This window comes from Sinocyclocheilus rhinocerous, unplaced genomic scaffold, assembly GCF_001515625.1.
Source record: "Sinocyclocheilus rhinocerous isolate Xijiao unplaced genomic scaffold, SAMN03320098_v1.1 scaffold241, whole genome shotgun sequence".
NCBI classification, from domain to species: domain Eukaryota; kingdom Metazoa; phylum Chordata; class Actinopteri; order Cypriniformes; family Cyprinidae; genus Sinocyclocheilus; species Sinocyclocheilus rhinocerous.
The window spans coordinates 3259518-3283862 of record NW_015659312.1 but is presented as its reverse complement, the minus strand read 5'-3'; the positions used below and the strand labels follow the sequence as shown (position 1 = coordinate 3283862).

Below are 24345 nucleotides of genomic sequence, written 5' to 3'. Positions count from 1 at the left end.
GACATCTGCTGTTTTAAAGTTTCTAAAAGAATCTTGAATTTAAAAATGATCCCCACCCCCACTACTGTTTAAAAGTTTGGGGATAGTACGATCCTTTTAAAGAAATTAATACTTTTATTGCAGTAAATTAATCAATAATGACAATAAAGACATTTGTATTTATAAAAGATTGATATTTCAAATACATTTTGTTCTTCTGAATTGTCGATTTATCAAAGGATCCTGAAAAAAAAAGTATTACACCCCAAACTTTTGAATGTTGGTGTATGTTTCACTAGTTTAAAAAAAGTATTATTCTCTCAGGATAAAAGACAAAGTCTGTGCGGTAACAGGACCTGCAACTCTGGCAACAAAATCTTTCACTTTTTAACACAAATTACTAAATCTATTTTAAAATAATACATTAATAATAATTTAAAAAAAAGAGTACAATGATTTATAGTGATAGATAAAACATTAATAATACAACCCACTCAATAAACGGGTGTGGAGTATAAGAATACTAGATAATGTCTAGATCTGTGGCAATATCAGAAATAGGCTGACATCTGCCTTGTGACATCTCGACTGAAGAGTATTAACACGGTGGTCTCCCATGCAGGTGGTCTTGTTATGCAAGTCCTATGTCACCCTTATGACAGGTATATGACCTGTTGTTGACAGAATGAAAGGTTATCTAATATATTTGTTGTGTTTGTGGTTTTAACCTCTAACCTATGCAATAAGCTGATACTGCAGATTTCATATGTAAAAGCTTAATGATACGGACCACGTGAGTTTACTGTACCTTAATGCAATAGTTTAAATAAACATCAAATGAGCTTAAGTGCATCATCCCTGTATTGCTTAAGCAAAGATTTGATTCCCAGAAATCCAAGAATGTCTGTGTCTTAGTTCTTGGTTCTGTTCTGACCGCTTTGACTGCCAGCACTGGATGGCCTTAGATGGTAAGAGTATTGCTTCGCCTGACTTGAAGTATCCACCAAGCTCACACACTCGACGGCGCTCACTGGGAATAAAAAACACGCACAAAAGATGTAACATACAACACAAAAGAACACAAGCAGTGATTATGAATCCAAGTACTCACACTGTTTGTTTGTTTTAAGTGACAGATCCAGCAGCGCTTGACTTTGGCTCTGTGGTTTAAGCACTGCAGCCCGCAACGTGTGCCCTCTTTTGGATGGGACGCCGCCTAGATCGAATAAAACAGGCGTTTATTGGTTTGGACATGGTCACATGCACATTTTGTTTTAACTTGAATGGATCAATATCTCCGCGTTAACGTCACGACTGATACTAGAGCTGTTAAAATAAGATTCAGACAGTTTGGTATCAAACATGCAGGTGTGTGTGAGCGTGCATCCATCTGGCAGGGGCGGACAGGGCGAGGGGAGGGAGGTCTGCATGTGTGAGCGAGAGGAGACAGCTCGACATTCCATCTGACAGCAATGAACTTTTCAAAGCGTTGTGACTGTCAGGGAGGAGCGGGGAGGGGAACAAGTGTCCGTGTGTATACGTGTATGTGTGTGTTTGAGAGCGAGAGTGTCTCTGGCCTGCTCAGCCATCATCACCTGTTCATGTCTGCTGAAGGTCAGTTGCGTTAACGGCCGAAACTCCACCGTATCAACTTATATGAAAGACGGAGGGGTGACGGTGTGTATCTATGTTGGAATGTCACGTAAAAACATAACACCCCTCTGTAATAATCTTATTAGTGATGCTTGTCCTACTTTTAAATTTAACTCTGGCTGCTTATGCTACTGACATGAATCAAAATCTAGGGCGGTGCGATATTGAAGAAAAATGCGATATGCGATAACTCATTAAATAATGTGATATTTGATATGCGATACGATAATGCTTAAAGTGCCACATGCTCAGATTATACAGTTTTACTCAGCTGTTGCCGAGTCAGTTCTGTGAACTTCTATAACTATCTTGTGTCATATATAAATGGTTATTTGTATTTATGTACCAATAGTTCCTGTAAAACCACAACAAATTCCTTGTGTTTGCGCACACTTAAGTGGTGAATAAAGCTCATTCTGATTCTGATTCTAATAAGAAAGCACCCCTACAACAACTTCTGAAAGTGAACAGTTGTGTTTTATTCTAGCATTACATAAAAATGTCATTTTAACATGAGTTTAGGAACTGAATAATAAAATAAAAAACTGCTTAGTATTTACTCTTTGAATTCAATATGCACTGATTCTTATTTAAGCTACAAAAGCTATTTAGGTAAGAGCAGTGAGTGATTTTCTTTGTCTTTTGTTCATGGCCCCAAATATTGCAAGCTGTAGCGATATGCATATTGCGATATGTACATTTGCGATATTTCGATAATTTCAATATATTGCACAGCCCTAACAAAAAGCTAATTAAGAAAAAGGTATCCTATAACTTGTATAAGCGAACAGACATATGTGACCCTGGACCACAAAACCAGTCTTAAGTCGCTGGGGTAGATTTGTAGCAATAGCCAAAAGTATACATCTCAATTTCGAAAAATTGACCCTTATGACTGTTTTTGTGGTCCAGGGTCACATATGATTTAGTTATAATACATAAATTTTTTGCATCAGATATTTGGAAGAATATATAAAATATACAATACCGTTCAAAAGTTTAGGATTGGTATTAAGATCTGTTAATTAATGTTTTTGAAAGAAGTCTCATGTTCACCAAGGCTGCATTTATTTGATTAAAAATGCCAATGTTGAAAACAGTTCCGCTGTTGCATATTTTGTGGAAACCAAAACACATTTTTTCAGGATTCTTTAATAAGTAGAAAGTTCAAAATAACAATTTCTTTAAAATAGAAACCTTTTGTAACTGTATAAATGGCTTTCTTGTCGTGTTTGAACAATTTTATGCATCCTTGTTGAATAAAGGTTTTATTGAAACAATTTTACTGACCCCAAACTTTAAATAAATAAATATATATATAAAAAAAAAAATAAAAAAAAATTATATATATATATATATGTTCAAGAATATATTCCTTGTATAACATATTCTTAATATAATATATATATTCCTAGACAGTTCCAGAAATACATCACTCACCATATATATTTTGCAGCACAGAGCTCTTTTTCCCTACATTCCTGGTGGGAGGAGCTTGAACGACAGAAGTTTTATGATGGGTGTGGTCATGAGAGATAGGCCACTCCCATAATAGCTGAATCAACAGGGATGTGACTTCAGCAGACTCCGCCCCTTTCCCAGTCTTGCACAGTAACTTATGAAGATGACTCCGAATACAAGACCTGAATGGAAAAACAAAATGTTACGCTTTCATACGCACCAACAAAAGCAGCAACAACATATTAAAGATGTACAATCAAACAAACCACATTACTGTTCACAAAAAAGGACTTCAAGAATGTGCATATACCTTGTTTTGTACTCTGAATCCCATTATTTTAGTAACGCCATTGAAAGAAAGTGCACTCATGGGCCTCCATTACACTCCCTACACACACACAAATAAATAAGAGGCCTATTCTGGTGACATCTCCTTGGAGGTGTTGATGTGCTGGTGGGCACAAAGCCATGCCACAACTCAAACAAGGAAAGATGGAATCTGCAGACTTTTCTTGCATTTTCTGTGCTGATTTGGAGGAAAAACTGATTTAAAAGGTAAGTGTGTTTATGTAAGTGGTGGGAAACCTGCCATCATTTATTGTCCATTTATTTATAAATAAATAAATTTGAATTAAATTGTTATAACGTAAAATGAATGAGCCCTCAGAGTGATCTGTGAGACAGAAGAGACAGTAGCTACATTTATATGCACTCAAGTAATTGAATTGATAGCTCAATCAGACTGAAAAGCCTTCATTTAAACACCTCAATTGATCAGACTGAGCTTGATCCGAATGGAATTTTGATCAGATTCAAAGAAGTGGATTGAATCGGATTGGCTTCATTCTAGTGTAGGAGACTAGTTTCTAAGGACAATGGTCAAACACAGAGTTTAACCATCATTAAACAAAACATTTGATTGTAGAATGCTGTGATTGGCCAATCATAATCAAATATCTCTTGTTAGAGAAATCCAACATTTGGGTTCCGTAAGTAAAAAAAATCATTCATTTTCTCCATAGGGAAACTGATTATTAACAATAACTTTTAAAAACAGACCTGTTGTGAGCTCTAAGGTTGTTAATCAATGGTATATGCTTTTGTTGAAGTCATCTGTTCGCATTACCCATGATGCTGTGCAGAAAATTCCACCAATCAGAGAGTCGCAGGAAGTAAATCACGCTATCGTGAATTACATATCACAATGCTGCTGAAAAAGCTGGCAGGCAGTAATAAATTCTACAGTGGAAGTAAAAAAAAAATAAAAAGACATCAGTACCTCCTCCATGCTCTCTGTATCACGATGGCAGCCTGGTTTTTACTATGGATGCTGTCTCTCTTCTTTTCTTTCTCAACTTGTTTTTTTCTTGTTCTGCCCATCCATCTCTCTTTGTCTTTTTCCTTCCCTGTATATTTCTGTTTCTCTCTGCCAGCCTGTTTATCCCCCTCAGTCCTTGATCTGTAATCCTTATCTCTGTGCATCTCTCTTTCTGCTCGTCTCTCTTTTTGTAGTGTGACAGAGGCGGAGTTGGAGATGTTAGATTGCTTAGATTTGTGCTCTGATGCTGGCTTGTTCCCCATGGACGCTTGTTTTAAATGGGCCCCTGTAGTCCTGAGTCTGTTATGTATTGCTGATTTGGGCGTTGTGGTGGTTTCCATGTGGCCTGATGCAACATGGGCCCCTGAGTTGACCGGTTTAGCACTGCCTGGTCGACTGGACCCAGCGGGGGATCGGCGCTCATATGTGGACCCACATTCCACAGATATGCATGTATCTGGGCTGCAAGTTTCCATCACACACTCCTCCTCTACAGTGCCTGAACACTTCCTGGTGCTCAGGGGGGTCACCATGAGACCAGAGGTTGCCAGGGGGAAAGAAGCCTCTGGTGTTTCAGCATCTCTTGTTCTGCGCTCTGACAGAGAAACAAAAGAACTGGTGTAAAAAAAGTGTAAAAAATGTACAAATAATATTATTTCTTAAATATAAAAATAAGATTAAACTAAATAATAAAATTATACAAAAAGATTAAAATGAAAAATGAATTAAGTCTGATCACAATAAATTAATCATAAAAACTGATTTAAATCAATAAAATGTGCATCCTACTAAATCCTTTCCATTACACATATTTATAATACAATTTAAATATTTATAATACACGGTATAAATTGGGTCTTTATTCATGAAAATATACAGTTGCCTTTTAAATTTTAGGATGGAGATCTCTTGCAAGATGATGATCATATTTGGGCTCACAAAAACTTAATCTTAAACTTAATTAATAATCTTTCTAAAAATGCAATAACACTGTTAATAATCTTTAGCAAATCTCAAAATTAATATGTTTTTCATACTGTACATTATAATGTTGCCTAAATTCACTTTGTGATGCATTTTGACGATTTTAGTTTTTTATTTAGTAAAAAATTTATTAAAAATGTAATTATTAATTATTATTTATAGCAATATTATAGTTTCTATTATTGGCCATTTATAGGCCATAAGGTGAAAATAATTATTAGCTTATATTATAAATTTTTTGACAAATTATTGCGCACTGCAGGTCTAACGGCACGCTATGTCAATTATTCCTTACATAAACTCACCAGTTCTATGTTTTTTCTCTCTCCTGCTCTGTGATTGGATATTATGAACACTGGGGGATTTTTTGTGTTTGTGTCCTTTCACCGCCACTGGATCTTTAACACTCTGCTCCGTTTCATCCCGTTTGTCCACTCTGACTTCAGCCAATGAGACGAGCTGCTTCTGATTTGCCTCAGCCAATGAGAGCTGCTGCTCAGCCTCACGTCTGCGCTCCTCCTCCCTCTTCCTACAGAAACAGAAAACACACACACACACATTTACTTTTCACAATTCATTTACTTCACACATACTTTTATCCTGTTAATGATGACTGGATCATTTATTTAATGTTTGTGCCTCTTGCTGCTGGTGACTGTAAGTTGACATCAAGTCAAGTATCTGGTTATGGCTGCCATAGTGAATATTCAGATACACTTAAACTCGTTTTTAAAAGTTTGAGATCAGTAAGATTTTTAAAGTAATTAATACTTATACTCATCAAGGACACAATCAAGGACACAGTAGCGATATTTATAATGTTATTGATCACAAGATCCTGGAAAAAAAATGTATCACGTTTTCCACAAAAATATGAAACAGCACAACTATGTTCAACATTCATAATAATAAGAAATGTTTCTTGAGCACTAAAATCAGCATATTAGAATGATTTCTGAAGAATCACGTGATACTGAAGCCTGGGGTAATGATGCTGAAAATTCAGCTTTGCCATCACAGGAATAAATTACATTAAATACATTCAAATCGAAAACAGTTATTTTAAATTGTAATAATATTTCACAATATTCCTGTTTTTACTGTATTTTTTGATCAAATAAAGCCATGGTGAGGAGAAGAGACTTCTTTAAAAAACATTTAAAAATCTCACCAACTTGTGAATGTTAATGCACGCCCAACCCATTTTCATTAGGTTCAGTTAAGGTTTTTAGAGTCAGCTACATAATGAATCTTTCGTCTGCTTTTTGTTGACTATTGTTTGGTACAGTAATATCTCATTCAGGTCAATATCTGAGTTTAAAAGGGCAGCATTTGTGAAAGACACTTGATGTTTTGAACACCTTTACCTAGCAGGAAACAAAAAAAAAAGAGTAGATGGATCGATTGCGGGCAGTATAACACTGATAAAAGACAGGGTTAGAGTGACGGATTACGCAAACAAGTTTAAAGGCAATGAAATGAATGTATGTTAATGTGTGTAAGCAGACCCTGGAAAGAGAGAACATATTCTAAGCTGTGTATGTGTGTATTCATTCATCCTCAGAGCTGACAGACTCTAAATGTCAAGCTGTTGAGCAGCTGAACGTTGCCCAATTAACAGAGGAGGGAGGATGAGTGAATCTCTCTCGCTCTTTCTCTCTCTCTCTATCGTCTCATCTATTTCCATTATTGACAGCAAGAAATTGATGCTCATATTCCTCGGCAGGCAGGTAGATAGATGAGCTGCTTCTGAACAAACACACATAATTAAACAACAGGTATTATATTCATGCAAACATTCCGTGTCAGCTCTGCAGATCAGCCTAACCACATCAGTCAGCAGTGGATTGTGGGTAAGAGAATATTTGCACCCCACCATTTATCTTATTTCTTTCTCTTCAAGGCAGAATGTGTGGGTTTATGCGAGTCTTACTTTGCAGCATCCTTGCGCAGTTGTTCGTGTCTCATGAGGAGCTTCTTGCGCTCTCTGAACGCCCTTCGGACCTTGTAGCCCTTGTAAAGAGCCTGGATGGACGAGGCGGCGATGTCCTGGATGGCGGCGATGGACAGAGCTCCATGCTCCAATAGAAATTGGGTCAGTTCCTGATGCTCTCCCAGCAGGGCATAGTCTAGAGGAGTGTACCTAAGCACAATGATTACAGTCAGTAGTCATTTAACACAGGGGTTTTTAAATGTTTTGATTCCAAGGACCCCACATTTTATATTAAAATAATTTTATTTACAATTTTATATGAAAATTTATATTCAAAATATATTAAAATTCTATATTAAAAAAATAGGGTCTGTAAGATTTTTTATGCTCACCATGATTGCATTTACGTGCAGCAAAATATTATTACAGTTGTAAAATAACTTTTCTATTTTAATGTATTTTATAATGTAATTTATTCCTGTGATGGCAAAGCTGAATTTTTAAGGAGCCATTATTTTAATCTTTAGTGTGACATGATCCTTCAGAAATTATTCTAATACGCTGATTTAGTGCTTATGAAACATTTCTTGTTATTATCAATGTTGAAAACAGCTGTGCTGCTTAACATTTTTTGTGAAAACTCCAATAAAACCTTTCCAGGACTCTTTGATGAAACAGAAATCTTTTGTAACATTTTAGTAAACGTCTTTACTATTTACTTTTGATTAATACAATACGTCCTTGCTGAATAAAAGTATTAATTTCTTTCAAATAATTACTTACTAAACTCACACTTTTGAACAGTATATATACAGTGCGTACATGTTTTAATAATGTATATGATAAATAAAAGGTGTTTACATGATTAAAATTATGAATGTAATTGTTTTAACAATTTTTAGATTCAAACCTGCATTCAGAACCTTAACCACCACTAGGCCACATCTCAAGAACCATGTACATGCATGAATGTTCATTACCTCTCCTCAGTGTGCTCCATATGGTTGGGAAAGGCTCCACACCCCAGAAGCAGCTTCACAGCATCCAGATAACCGTTATTACAGGACCAGTGGAGTGCGGTTCTCCCCTTAACAAATAAACATACACAAAAGTCAGATCTCATGCTATTCTTCAGTCTTTCTCGTTTTCATATATCCAGCAGGTCAGGACATGTTCTCGGTGTTAGCTTTGGGCTTTACAATCATACCTCCTTGTCCTGGATATTGGGGTCTGCATCATGCTGAATGAGCAAGGCCATGCAGTTGATGTAGCCAGCATATGCCGCACACTGGAGGGGAGTTCGTCCTGCGTGGTCCTGCAGGTTAGGACTGATCCCGTTCTCCATCAGCACCTCGCACACCTCCGCATTACCGCCCAGAGCTGCCCAGTGAAGTGCAGAGTGACCGTCTATGTCTACCAGATCAACACGTGCCCCTCCTAAAATGATAAAAATGCAGATTTACCGTGAGCACTCTGTAAACTGTTGTACTTTAAACAGAGAAATCTACTGATATTTTTCCACCAACATTGTGCCACAACAAACTTGCAAACAAGTCAGCCATGCTCTAGCGACGCTTAACAAAACTAGATTACTCCAATTATGATCAACAAAGGGGTCTAGCCACAATGCTGCTGGCTCTAGCTATTTTGTCCTAAATACATATAAAATTAAAATTACAAAAAACATGTTTGTTAATTTATTGCTATGAATTTTATATTTAAATAACTTACGATCATTGCATCAAAAGCAGCGCATGATGGAATGAAGACACTGAATCATAATATGAATGTGATAAATGACACTAATGTTAATCAAATAATTTGTAAAACAAAATATATAAAAATATACAAAAACAATGAAAATAATTTTATTTTAGACAGACTTAGAAAATAATGTCTAAAAAATTATATAAAATGTCTAAAAAAATTGTATTTCGTAATATTACATATATAATATAAAATACCATACGTTTCAAAAACAAGCCAACAAATAAATATAGTACAAACTATATTTTTAAGTGTATTTAAATATATTATGTACTATATTTATTTATTAGTTTATTTTTAGACAGACTATTTTCAAAGTCTGTCTCAAATAAAATTATTTTCATAGTTTTTTATTATTTCTCTGGCCAGCACCAATAGGGAGGGATAAAGTGTCATGTGTGCGCTTACAAACCTTTGATGAGTGTTAGAATGACATCTCGATGGCCCATCTCACATGCACGGAACAGAGGCGTGTGTTTCATTACGTCCAGCGGGTCCACCATGGCTCCCCGCTCTAGCAACAACCGCACAGTGGACACATGCCCTGAGAGTGCAGCCGCATGAAGAGCTACACACACACACACACACACACACACAAAAAGCACACAAAGACAGTGACCAAACCGTCAACTCTTGTTATGGCTGTACGGGGTACATACATAGGATATGGCTTGTTAATTGCTTGATTGAACAGAAAATGCAATTATCACTGATCTGAGCTGAAACTAACCAGTTTAGGCCAGGAATGGATAATTGTGTTCAAAATGACTATCTGTGTGTGTGTGTGTGTGTATAACTCTCTCACACACCTGTCCCTCCATATTTGTCAGTCATGTTTATGTCCAGGTCCTTTTTCAGATCAAGCATAGTTTTGATGACATCATCGCTGCCCTTCCCTGCAGCCCACATGAAAGCTGTTCGTCCCTCCAAGTCAGGCTCATCTCGCACCGAGGGGTGTTTTAAAAACACTGCGACTGTGTCCTTAATATACAGAGAATACAATAAATAAAACCAAAAAACCACCAGAAACAATTCAAAAATGCAGTAAGATATATAGTAATCATACATATTTACATATACATATATACTATAAAAAAACTCTACTATAAATTACTAAAAATAAATAAAACCATATATGTTTATTTATTTATAGTAATATATATATATATATATATATATATATATATATAATGATTAAACAAATAACTTAAACAAATAAATTACTGCTAATAATCCCAATAAAAAATTATCCGACAAGTTGAATTAATGAATGAACAAACAACCAAACATACAGTATATGTTTGTTTGTGTATATATAAATAGATGAATAAACAAACATATTTATATGTGTTTGTGTATAAATAAATAAATAGATAAATTAATGAATAAATTAATTAATTAATAAACACATCTACATTTGTTTGGATATATATAAATTAATGAATAAATTAATGAATAAATGAATCAGCGAACCAACCAACCAACATTTCAACTGACGTTCTGTCACAGCTTTTTCTAAAACTTTGATGGAGCCAAAATAAAAGAAATAAATGAAAAGCAAAACATTCATGGTCCAAATATACAAGATGTTATTTTACACACTCAAAAATGTCTTACAGCATAGTTGCTCTGAGCTCCATAGTGCAGAGGTGTTGCTCCCTGACTGTCTGATGGGATCATCCCAGACTTGTTCCTCTCCAACAGAAGGTGTACAATCTTAGCATGACCTACACAGACACAAACAAACCAGCGTTAACATCTACACGTTCAGCAAATGATTTCAATTCAAAATAATTTCTTTAAACAGTCAAATTATACAAATGTATGAGAATAAACATCTGTACCCAGCAGTGCCGCCCAGTGCAGTGGTGTCCTGAACAGGTTGTCATAGACTGTCACACTGCAGCCCTCGTATGATGTCAGCACTTCAACCACCGCCTCATTCCCATCAGCCACTGCAAAGTGCAGAGGGGTGCGTCCCTCATAGTCCTGCCAGTTCAGCAGGGACTCGGTGGGAGCAGCTTCCTACAAAATACACAAATACTGACGATACTTTAATTGTAATATTTGTATGTGTGAGGAGTAATAGTGAGGTAACAAGTGTGGACTCACCAGGATACAGCGTACCGTACGTGTGGCATTGGGGTGTTTGTTATGTGCCGCCCAGTGTAGAGGGATCTTACCCTCACTGTCTGGGATCCCGATGTTTGAATCGTGCTTGATCAGCAGCTTGACATGCTCGGGGTGATTGTAGAAGGCACTCCAGTGCAGCGCTGTCTGCTGTAGAACAAACAACATTCAATTTCAAAGATTACATTTCCAGTTTTTCTATTCACTCATGTTACACTGCAGCTACAAAGCTGCTTCACAGCCTTCAAGCAAATTTGGTCTTAATATGATCACAGCGAGCAGGCTGTCAATGAACAGCAATCAAAAAAAATAACATTATGGAGCTTTTCCAAGAGCAAAAATAAAGAAGTGCTGGTATTCGCTCTTTATCATATCACATCACATCAAACTAGTCAGCCAGCTCCCTCTGGGTTTAGAGGGCCAAAATCTTCTCATGCACAATACCACCAGGCCTAGTAAGAGAATATGTGGATTTTTTCACATTTTCTGTGCTGATTTTGGGTAAAATGTGTTTAGCAGAGCTGGTGGTACTACACTCTTATTAGGTGCTGAAAACATAATAAATTAGCCAAAATATTCAATAATAGACCACACAAGGATCAAGGTAAATATGGAACTGAATATGCAGGATGACAGGGAGTTCAGCAAGTGCACATTTCCAGAATGTCTTCCAGAACGTCATAATTGCTACTTGAAATCTCTGAATTTGTACTTAATTTTTTCAATTTAAAAAAAATGTAAAACAATACATTACAAGTATTGTATTTTTTTTATTTACATGTAAATGAAATTTTAACCAAATAAACTTTAAATTTTTATAAATAAACTTTATAACTTTAAATTAAAATATAAAATTTAAAATTTAAATTACAAAAGTTGAACAAAATTCAAAACCAAAATGTAAATGAATTTAAACTTAAATGTATACATTAAAACTTTAAATTAAAATGCAAAATGTAAATTTAAACATAAAATTATATATTACAAATCTATTTCGAGTAAAACTGAAGCGTAAAAGGAAAATCTAACATTTAAATTAATTAAAACTTTATGCATTATAACTTTAAAATAAAATGTAAGATTTTAAAATGTAAACAATTACAACTTTAAGTTGAAACTGAAAATGTAAATGAATTTAAACTTAAATGCTTATGTATAATTTTAAATTAAACTTAAAATGATATGTTATATACTTTCTCATATAATATATATCTACATACAACTTTCTCATAAATCCAGTTTTTTATTTTGCAAATGTGAATTTTCAAGTGCCTAAGAAAACTTGAATTGATGTAGGTTTGCAATCTCAGCTGTACACATAAAATCAGTGTTTGTCTATCTATATCAGTTGTAGATTTCCAATGGCACACTTTTTTTGTGTGTGTCAGGCTACTTTGGCTCTCTCAGCTCAAGACTCCTGGCCACAATCCATCCTTCCCAGTAATGCTAATATTTTTGTCTTCTGTCTGATAAATTGCTTGAGCTTTTGCTCATTTGTGAGTCACTTTAGATGAAGTGTCTGCTTAATTATTACATGTAAATATATGCTGGTCTCCAGCTTTTTTACAAGCTTTAACAGCTAAACATCTGACTCAACCAGCTTCACCACAAAAACCGTCTGCTCTGCAGTTTGATTCCGAAATCCAAAAGGATACCTAAAACCCTTTTCTCTTCATCCATCACTCAAGTTTCCCCAGCCACAAAACGCACAAACAGCCAATGTGGAAAGTGAAGACTGAAGACGCACTAGATGAGCTATTTCTGCATCTGGCCACAAAACAAGCCTCATCACGAGAAATCACGATTCTGCTTATCAAATTAGTGCAAAACCAACAGACGGATAAAGGCCTGCAAACAAAACTCCCTTATGTGACTCAATGGAAGCACTGATATGTTAGCGTAATCACAACCATACACACACACACACACACACATACACAAAGAATACTGATTTAAAACAGGAGCCTTAATAACCCTGGTAGCTTTGAGCAGTTTGTCTGTGGAATGAGATTTTAAATGACGGCGTATCTAAAGAGTCGCTGTATGTGCGTAGATCATCGGAAAGTAAACTGGTGTGAATGTTTACAGTAATTGGAGCCAAAGTGAATAAAGCTGCATGTGGTCTGGTAATCTGGAGCAGTTGATAGCAGTGTTTCCCAAGAAAGCACGGGGCCCACATACGCATCTCTCCATCCTCTCTTTTGCTTTGTGGTGACCAGCACATATCAGCTTATCTACTCTAACGCTTCTGTGTTTACTAATCCTAAATATAGTACTATAGCTGTTATTATTACTTGTATTATAGCTCATACAGTAATATTACAACTATTACAGTAAAGTAACACAGCCGTGCCGACCATTATAAAACTCTAAATATAAATAATTTAGAAATAAACAAGACCATACAGACTTGATGAAAGCTACAGCTAAAAGTGCTACCGCCAGACCCGGAGATCGGCTGAATGGATTCGAAAACGGTCAAACTCAACTGTTTAACTCTAGGGGAGTTGGAAAATGAGCCTATTTTCAAAAATAGTGGAGTCTTCAAAGGAATAAATTATATTTTACAACATATTAACAGGAAAAAGTTATTGTAAATTGTAATAATATTTGCAAATGTGCCACTTTATTTCTTGTAACTGGAACTTTATATCTCACAATTGCAACTTGATCAAAAATTTAACTTTTTCCATGATTGCAACTTTATTTCAAACAATTGTGACTTTGTTTCTCATAATTGTGATTACTCCCTATAAATTAGGGCTGGGCGATATGTCAAAAATATCTTATCGATAATCGCCTTTAAAAATATTGTGATATCCGATAATATCGTCTACGTAAGCCCCACCTCCACCACGCCCCGCCCCCGCCGAGACAACATTGCCGACATGCACCATAAACACACACCATGTTCAGTTTGATCTTAATTATTGCCACAAAGTTTGGTTTTACTTTTCTTAGTTTGGGCTTAAACTAACAGAAGCCCTTGTTTTCTTTCTCAGCTCTTTACGTTCACTTAAGACATAACCGACTGTATTTATGGGATATTTTGATATAATTCTGTGTGTATTTGTCCATTCGAATGTGTAAGAATGCGAGAAAGAGAGCTCAGTCCAGTGTTCGCGTAGGCTATATAATTTTTATACTTCTACTGTTTATACTGTAAACATTTATACTGATTTATACTTCTGCGTCGGACCTACGCCGTAGGCTATGCGTCAGTTTTCATTTATACTTCTGCGTCGTTGTCCGCGTCAACGTGCAGTACACATGCAAACCGCTAGTCAGCAGTGTCCACGGGCATGTTGCTTTCAAATGTGTAAGAATGCGAGAAAGAGAGCTCAGTCCAGTGTTCGCGTATATAAGAGGCGGCTTTTGTGCGTGCGTTTTGTGTGTGTGTGCAGCACAGAAAACAGCGCGCGAGTGCAGAAGTGAGTTCTATTTGGTCTTCTTGCAGTTGAATCTTTTGAAATCACAATAAAAGCGCATACAGAAATCGAGAAGCAGAATCGAAATGTATAATTTTATAACAAGTAATTTGATTCCTGACCTTATGCATCTGATCTGATTTCCGAAATTGGAATAGCTTTTCGATGCCCAACCCTCCTACTAAATTATTTCATTCTTGCATGCAAAAAGACCTGTATGGTGACAATGGGGCTATGTAAAATATTTTTTACAACTTACTAGATTTATCATTTGTCATTTTTTCCCGATAATGTCGATAATCGTCTGTTACCTGACTGTTGACATCGACATCGCGATACTTACGAGACATCGTCGATAATATCGTCATATCGCCCAGCCCTACTATAAATGTGACTTTGTTTCTTGTAACTGCGATTTTTTTCATAATTGTGATTTTATTTCTTACTTTAAGATTTATCTTATAACTATCTGCTTTGTTTTTCATTCTGAGGTTGAAACAGGCTTATTGTCCATGCATACTGTCTTTGTTGTGAAATTGGGTTGGTCTGTATTCTCTCTGCGATTCGTGGAAGACATCTTTGGCATGCAGCGAGTGTGTGATTGTCACTTCACACACACATAAGGTTAACACTGCGATGAGACCCTGAGCCTTGTAGGTGCCTGGCAAGCTCTCTCAGCAGCACTGAAAAAATATATTTTATTAGACAATTTAAACAGAGCTTATATCCTCCAGAGCAACATCAGAGGGTGCAGAGTCCCCCTGCTGCTTTACAGCATATATACAACCACAAACACATACACACACACCACCTAACCTCATATTCACCCCTGATCCCCACCCAAGCCATCTATAGACAAGCCGACGAGTATGTGAGCATGTGTAGTGTGTGTATCTGCGTTTGGCACCTTATTCCTGTCCTGTGTGTCCACCTCACCAGGTGCCATGTGCTTGAGGAGCAGAGACAGAGGTTTGGAACTCGAGTTTCGGGTTGCCAGGTGTAATGGAGTCATTTCTTCCAGATCCTTTAACCGCCAATCTGCGAGGCGCGACAGTAAGAGTTTCATGAAGCGCACGTTGCCCTGAAAAGCATGTGTACATGCAAAAAAAAAAAAAAAACATAATCAACAACTTTTAACTTTAATCACAAAGCTATTTTTGTCTGTTTGTAAGGAATGGAGGATCACAAACTAATAGATCACAGTCCCAACTCCCAAGCATGAATAACAATCCATTTACCCTAAATTTGTATGCTTTCAAAACAATTTACTACACTATTTAACTATAATTCAGTCAAAGCTGTGGCCAAGTCATTAGGGCACCTGTGAAGACTGATTGAAACCACTAACACTTAAGTTGTTGAGTCTATTTGACTGATCCATTAAAAGAGACGGCTTGTAAGAGTCATTCATTCATGAATCGGACAACACCTGTAAACTCACAACCATTTCAAATATCATTTCTTTTCCCAATTTAAATCTGGCTTCAGTCAAGGTCCAAAATCCTTCTCAAACTATGATTTCAGTTCAGTTAGATTTACTCCAGTGTACCATATGCTTCATATGCTTTCTCATATCTGGGATATCATAACTTAATATGCAAAGGCAGCTATTTGTGAGTTCACTTGCCCAGAAAATGTGACACTGAAGACTGGAGTAATGGCTGCAGAAAATTCAGCTTTGTAATTTTCAATTTGTAAATTGTAGTTATACTTCACAATATTATTGTTTTTGATCAAAAATACAACTAGAACATGATTTCAATTCACTCCCCATTTATATATTTCTTGCGGAAAATGTTATAAGCTTGTGAAGTTTGTAATTTTTTTCTATGGAAGAAAACTTACTCCTATTTGGGATTCCATAACTTAATATCCAATGTATTTGCTCGAGTAGTTTGTAAAAAAAAAAAAAAAAAAAAAAAAACACTGTGGGGTATCAAAACATTGCCAAAATATCCCAACCAGCTCAACACAGCAACACTGGCATGATTTTAGGTGACACTATCTGTTTGCCCAACCAATGGTAGACAGAGGGAGTATTTGGGGGAAATGCCTGACTGACAAAATCATTACTTTTACAAATTCACTTACTGTCTCTAGAAATTAAATTACATATTTCACCTTTAAAGTCAGCATGAAATGAAAATTTGCTCTATCTATTCTCTAAATGCATTATATTTATCTTATTGTGAATAATTCATTCATGCATATGTTTCATTTTATACATTTTTTAGACCTCGATATTTTTTATTAAAAAGTAATCTCAGTCTTCCAGTAAAATGACAGACTTCTCTCTGGTGATGTATACTGGACTTCTCTAATCATTTCGTCCGCTTAAACCCTTTGAATCTTAAATTCAAACTCAAGCTTGCATTCAGATCTGCCTCCATCCAACCAACAGCTGATGGATAGAACCAAGTCCCTACCCAACTATTTTCTTGTGCAAAAATCTGTTTAACTTGGATGTACATCACCACACAGAAAAAACATCTACCACTACTTTCCAATAGACTTACCTATTATCTATACTTCATCTGCATTTTACTAAAATGACAAAGCATCCAAAGTCAGCAAAATAATGAAATAAAGTGATGAAGAAAGTGCTTTGTGTCACCCAGGGACGTTATTTTTGGGTCGCGATTTTGGAGTAGAGACGGCTGTTTATCCATCTAAAGGGTCTGAAATGTGTCTGAGTGTGAGCAGCCCTCCCCTCTCATCAAATATCCTCCCAGGCCTCCTTAGCTCCCGTGTAAAACATTCTGGGGAGAGCCCTCGTGTGTGTGTGTGTGTGTGTGTGTGTCAGGGTTCTCAGTCTCTATTCCCAGCCCAATTAGAGTGTTAATCCCTGAGCTACAGCTCTTATTGATCTAGATGTCAGAGTGTTAACCATCAATTCCGTTCCTCCCTGTCTTCCTCTCCTCACACTCTTCTCCTTTCCTCTCCACTGTGCTCTGCTTTTCAATCCTCTTCTCTTGTCTCATTCAAATGGTCCCGTTTATTAAGTCAAAATAACGTAACACACATACAAGCGCTCTCATATTCAAATCTTTAGGAGAAATGTGTCAACACCACAAACACTAGAGGGCAGTAAACCCTAACAACACCAACCCTTTGTAAGTGACTATCAGAATCAGGGTCAGCTCAGAGACAGACAGCTGTGTGTGTGTGTGTGTGTGTGTGTGTCACCTTCTGTGCTGCAAGGTGCAGTGCGGTCCTCTGACTGTGGTCAGTCTTGTTGACGGCTGCGCTGGCCTTAAGTAGCACCTCTGCACAGTCCAAGCAGTCGGCCAGCACACAATACATCAGAGGAGTCCGGCCGAACTGATCCTCACTGTCCCGCAGACGAGACTCTGCTGCAGACACAAAGCACACACACATACATAACCCTAGTCAACCTTAACCTATTACTGAAATCTCTCTTTAATATATAAGGAAATATGGGTGAGTGATATATTGAATATTAACAGTATATTCATGACGATTTTCCTGGCGATATAAAACTAAGTAACACGGCAATGAATTTAATGGGCTTTTTGTGTGGTTCTTAAGTTTACTAGGAACGCCACCATTTATGCTACCCAGGTGATGTACTGCATCTTTAAGGATTGTGAAGCGTGAACCAACCTACACTTTGCTATCCCATAAGGCCATTTGAGTTAAAATTGAAAATATGAGGATTGTGAGCCAAGCAGGCTCTTTTACAGATTTATTTCCCCCATAAATTGCTAAATAGTACTTGTTGGTACCCAAACAAATTATCTACGTGGTTGTACTTAGTACATCATACGTTTAAAAAAAAACATACAGGTCTGAGGACAATACAACATGGCAGATGTAATATGTCAGAGAATATATTTATATTCAAGAAAGTACTTCAGTGGTCCAGAAGTAAGGTCTTGTAAGAATTCAGCACATTCTTCAAAAGTATTATGTATATAAATGAAAATCAATAAAGATTTTTTTTAACTAGGTTTTCACTGCATTTTAATTCCCATATTAAAAATGTTTTAATCTACTTTGTACAATGACTGTTTGGTTGAATAAAATACAGTTCTTAAGCTATTTCAAAGTGAATGTACATACTGAATATCATCAAAAAAATGAAAAATATACACTACCATTCAAAAGTCTGTAATCTTTCTGATCAGTAAGATTTTTTTTCTCCAGAAATTAATACTTTTATTCAGTAAGGATGCATTAAATTAATCAAAAGTACCATTAAATTCATAATATTTCATAATAAATGCCTTTCTTTTGAACTTTCTTCTTTATTCATCAAAGAATCCTGAAAAAAAGTATCATGATTTCAGCAAAAACATTAAGCAAAACAACCGTTTTCAACATTTTTTTTAACAACAAATCAGCTTATTAGAATGATTTCTGAAGAATCATGTGACAATGAATAACTGAAAATTCAGCTTTGCCATCACAGGAATAAATACATATAAAATATATTTCACATATTACTTGTATTATTCATATGACTGTTTTTACTGTATTTTTGATCAGATAAATGCAGCTTTGGTGAGCATAAGAAACTTCTTTCAAAAACATTCAAAAACCTACTGATCACAAACATTTAAATGGTGCTGTATATATCGCACAGCCTTACATGGAATACATAGTGAAGAGCATTATGAGCACTGGGATATGTGTGATACCTGTGATCAGTCTCTGTAAGGTGTTCTTGTCTCCATTCACAGCAGCCGCATGCACCTGAGATGGATTCTGGGGGAGCAGCATCGCCTGGTGCACACACACACACACACATCAGCAGTCATGCACTGTGCTCACACAGAGGCCAAACATCACGATTATAGGGCTTGAATCTAAACTCACTCTTTCTGAAATGAGCTTTGAATGGTGACCAAACCAACCATTACATCCACTCGCAGTGGTTCAGCCGGAATGCTGGGTAATCCTTAGACAGGAAGTAGCAGGGAGGGGGCAAATCCCCCACTGGGACACACCCTGCCCAACTCATCTCTTATTCATGCTCATCAATATTGCAAGAGATTAAAAAAAAATCAATTACATACACAAATCCATGATAAATGTGTGTGAAGCGTGTTTATGACCGCAGAAATGACTTTTTCAATGAGCGCTATAACCCATTCATGCAATTCCCTTTTTCTTTGCCATTCTTTCCCGTCACACACAACTAATTAGCTGCTCTGTTCTCACGCACCTCGTGAGAGGGTAATTGGGGTTAGTTAATGCAGACTCATAAAACTACTAAGAGTTACAACTACTTCAGTAGCATGTGTGTTTGTGTGTGTATGTTCTGATTAAAGCCTTTAAATGCTCTCCAATACACTATAATTCAGCTTTATATGACTCCACGTCGTTTAACGAAGGAAATCAGACATCACAAAAAAACGCGCGCGCGCACACACACACATAGTCTGCTTTTGGAATCACAATGTGGAAAAAAGACAGCAGGGGGGTGCCTTTGAGAAAGGTGTGCATGTGAGGGAAGAGCTCTATCTGTGTATTTTTCGAGCGTGTTTATGTCCGACTGCACGGTAGTGTGATCGCGTGGGAAGTGATTTTCCGTGAGAGAAGGTTTTTATGGAGGCTTCGCTCATATCAACCACAAGCTTTCCTCAATTTCCTCCAGACTAGGACGCACACATACATGCAAACACACACTGGGGCTTAACAACAAAAATGCCTGGCATACAAATCAAACGACTTTCTCTCAAACGTGAAATAAAAGGGATTCAGACTTGGTTAAAAAGAAGCTGGTAATTTTCAGGTAATTTTGTGAATGTTAAATGTTAATATGTTTTTAAATCAATTTTAAAAAATGGAGAGATGAAATCAATTATAAATTATAGTGGCATTATATTGATGATCATTTGAATGGTGCATACTCTTTTTGACTAATTTAATTAGCAAACTTTGCTATTGTAGAATATTACAACTTCAAATTCAAGTGCAAATTATCTCAACTAGCTAATAATTCAATTAAATAACATTTAAACTAATAATAATCTTTTTTTTTTTTAAATACAGCATCTGTCATTATTGGTTTTTTTTACCTTGAACTAGAACTTTTATAATTATTAGTTTAAAATAAAGTTTCAGACAAAGTGAACAAATATATGTTATAGAGATACAAAATAACTGATTTAGATTTTCATTTTTCCATTGAAACTCTGGAACACATTAAGGATTCATGCAATGTGCACAAAAAGGAGAGCACTTAATCTTAAATGTGTGTGTGTGTGTGTGTGTGTGTGGGCAAGCATCCAGCTTGTCTAGCCCAGCCAAATGACTCCCCACCAGCATCTTATTGAACAACCAGCTGAGTCAGGATTTAGGAAGAAAGAGAGACAGAGAAGAAGGAAAAAGAAAGAATAATGAAGAACAAACCACAACAGGGTCAGAAGTTGAGCTGTGTGCACATTTGTCAGTAAAGCAGTATCTGGCATTGCAATAGCAGATCTGTATGATTCACATCATCCTCTCGCTTTCCAAAAACACAGCTTTTTTTTTTCAAATCCCTTCTAAGTATCTCGCTGAGAGACATCGGTCCTTTCATCTAATGCCCAGAGGGCAAATCCTCCATACTTTCTCCAAAGAGAAAGGGCTCCAAGCTGTGAATGCATGCAAGCATCCCTGCGGATGCCATCCGTAGTGTGTCTTGACTGACATGATCACCTTGTGTCTCATTAGCCGTGGTTTCCCATTATGCCAAGCGACAAATGAGCCCCTCTGGTGAAGGAGGTGTGGCTTCCAATGGGCAATGTAATGCAATTATGTAGTTCCAAAGATGTCAGTCACAACAAAAACATGTTTAAAAACAAATTAAATAATACGCACCGTCTAACATGTCTGACATCTAAGATGTATAGCATACTGCACATAAATGCAGGAAAATAAGTGGTGAAAAGATGTGCATTTAAGAGTTCTGTGCATACACACACACACACACACACACACACAAACAATAACAAACAAACCACTTTCTATTCAGTTTTGGTATTAAAATAAAACATAACTGTATGCATTGGCTTTTATTGTTCAGTCACATTCTACCATAAACAGATTTCTACATCATTCATGAGTATAAATCAAGAAATTAGAAAGAAACTCATATTTTAAATATTATTTATAACAATCAATCCACTTTGTTTATTCCTGTGCATTGACTTGGAAATTGAATTGTTTTGATTTTATTAGTTTAGCATTATACTGTTTATTGTTTTGTTTCCTTTTTATATTGTACTCTAGCACTTTGAGTGTGAGAAAGGCACTTTATAAATAAAGCATATTATTAGTGTTATTATTATTATTCAATACTAATATTATCACAATTCACAAATAAAAGTCTGTATGAGTAGTGTGCAGTGGACTTTTGAAGTCCCCTATCTGCATTATATCATAATAATATTATTTTATTTATTATTAAATTAGAATAATATTATTATATTTATATTATTTTTATAATAGGTCACATCAAGTGGTTTTTAAAATATAATGAAATAATATTTACAATAATACAGTAAAAAGCATAGTTAAAGCATATTTTGTATTTATATACTTTATTTGGTACTTACTGCTGCTTTGCTATTATTAATAGTCAAATAAAATAGTCATTTTGAGATTCAAGTTATTAAAATTCAAATGTTACTGAAAGTAGTAATGTCACAACCGAGCAGGTTACGTGGCCAAAGATGGCCTGAATGAGTCCAACTGCTATGCATTTCATGGCCATCATCTCACTGGCAGCGTAATCAGCCAATCACAGTGATGTGGAGGCACTCCCTATCATTTACACCATGCTTTAGGACCTCTATGAGACCACAATGACCTGATGGGAGGCAAATGTTATGCTGCCTATTTGATATGATCATTTGTACTTAACTTTTAGTACAAAAAAATACAGTGCCATCTCAAAAAAAAAATGGCAGTAGTCACTGATAAACAGGCTAGTGGTGGCTCTCTAAAGTAGGACAGCAGTGATTTGAACTGATCCGAAGACTGAAAAACGGCACGGTCTGAGTCCCCGAAGCACACTTGGGCTGTGTTGCTCTGATAGGTCTCTTGGGGGCCAGACTCATAGTGAGGGGGAAGTATTATGGCAGACCCTTTCTGACATCTCTAATGAGGCAGCCTAGAGAGAGATATCTCTTTTCCACCCTCCCGTTCTTTCTCTCGCGCTCCCCCTTCTCTGTATCTCCGTTCCTTGCTTTCTCTCTTCACCATCTACTCACATAAACATGCACACAGACACACACACAGCCCCTTTTAAGTATACTTTTAAATCTCCTAATACGTAATACAATACTCATTCTGACTCTTACCATGATGGTGAAGTCCAGGAGGCAGGGGAGGCCTCAGCAGATGTTACCCAGCTAAGTGAAGCCTTGCTGGGCTTGGCGTAGGCACAGATCCCCCTAGCAGCTCTGATCTAGCGTTCTGCAGGAGAGAGAGCGGATCACTCACACACAGAGCACAAACCACCTGCTCTGACCTACTGTGCCAAACATTACCAGTGCTCGATGCCAAGGCCGACTTACAGGAGTGGACTGACATAAAACGGTCAAACAACACTGGAGTCTTGCAAGAAACTATAGCCCACATTGACTTTTTGACACATTGAAATTTTATTTTTTAACTACTTACAGCTGACAGCTATGTAATATAATATTATAAGATTAATAGAAATTTAATCTGCCATATTTATTTTTATTGACACATCCTGGTAGTCATAATTGAACATAATTGAAATTTAATGGAAGTTCTCTGTTGTGTGTAATTTAAATAACAACTTTATCTCACATTTTTCTCTTAAAGCCATTCAGAAGAAATCATAACAGGCACAAATTAGTTGTTGACAGAAAGTGACACTATTATGCTTAATCTGGATAACAAAGCTCTAATATTTACATTTTGAGAGAAATTAATGACATTTGTTTTAGTTCATAATGATATCTCGAACACTGGTACCTTAGCAAATCTGAGCTCAATTTGAGACATTGTATATGCATATGCATAAATAAAACAAATAGAATCAAAAACTGTACAACAATAAGAAACCATTCTACCAGCTCATACACTTTTTTCAAACTAATGCACACTGTGCCTGAATAATTATTTTTACAGTTTGTTTATTTAGGTTGCACGTGGTGGGTTTGGATTGGTAGATAAATCACTAAAACAAAGTCAAGTATATGAATCAGCTGCAGTATTCACTGACATCTTCATGAACACTTTGTGTCCAAGCTGCAAATAATTAAACAACAATTTTAACAAATGCAAACATAGTTACATAACTGCTATAATACTTCTACAACAACAAACGGCTGTGCCAGTGATTCATACAATGAATAATGTATAACTTTTAATGTGTTTGCATTTTAGCTTGATTGCTAAATACTATAAAATCCCCGTTATACAGTTGGGAAACGATGATGCAACTTACCACATTCAAGGTGAAACACAATTAATCTGATACTTCTATCTCTGACTTCAAACGTTACAAACTTTTCCAACGCACTGCAGTGTTTTCGCAGTTTTCATACTTTTCGGAACTTCGTTCCCGCTCTTGGTCAATGATATTCCAAAATATCTTGAGACCGCAAACACATCTGGGCACGTAGGTAAATAAAACTACAAATACCATAGGTCACATTCTCACCATACGGTCTTTAAAGGGACTTGTAGTTTTTAATGAACAAAAT

At 36.3% G+C, this 24345-nt stretch overlaps 1 protein-coding gene across 4 annotated transcripts; it reads right to left on the bottom strand.

Annotated features, from left to right (window-relative positions):
- Positions 1-447: 447 nt before the first annotated feature.
- LOC107723456 (inversin-like) lies at positions 448-24252 on the bottom strand. 4 transcript variants are annotated; one of them, XM_016532084.1, is made up of 18 exons: positions 24087-24252; positions 22966-23080; positions 19315-19399; positions 17840-18006; positions 15561-15734; positions 11208-11375; positions 10940-11120; positions 10713-10822; positions 9905-10076; positions 9508-9663; positions 8536-8765; positions 8309-8415; positions 7329-7538; positions 5701-5924; positions 4373-5006; positions 3073-3275; positions 1091-1195; positions 448-1009 (listed from the first exon to the last, which is right to left on the bottom strand). In XM_016532084.1, the coding sequence occupies exons 2-18, from the start codon at positions 22966-22968 to the stop codon at positions 891-893; spliced, it is 3048 nt and encodes a 1015-aa protein (XP_016387570.1). In that variant the 5' UTR covers positions 22969-23080; positions 24087-24252; the 3' UTR covers positions 448-890. The 4 variants fall into 4 exon arrangements, with proteins under 4 accessions (XP_016387570.1, XP_016387572.1, XP_016387571.1 ...); XM_016532086.1 differs by having other exon boundaries at positions 8536-8708; XM_016532085.1 differs by lacking the exons at positions 22966-23080; positions 24087-24252 and adding an exon at positions 19493-19568.
- Positions 24253-24345: the final 93 nt, after the last annotated feature.

Bases quoted from the DNA above. Each gene is read 5' to 3' on its own strand.
- LOC107723456 (XM_016532084.1), bottom strand. The intron at 3,276-4,372 runs GTACTGATGTCT...TTTTCCATTCAG, and splicing joins ATACAGAGAGCATGGAGGAG to GTCTTGTATTCGGAGTCATC. The intron at 1,010-1,090 runs GTGAGTACTTGG...TTTTATTCCCAG, and splicing joins ACTTAAAACAAACAAACAGT to TGAGCGCCGTCGAGTGTGTG.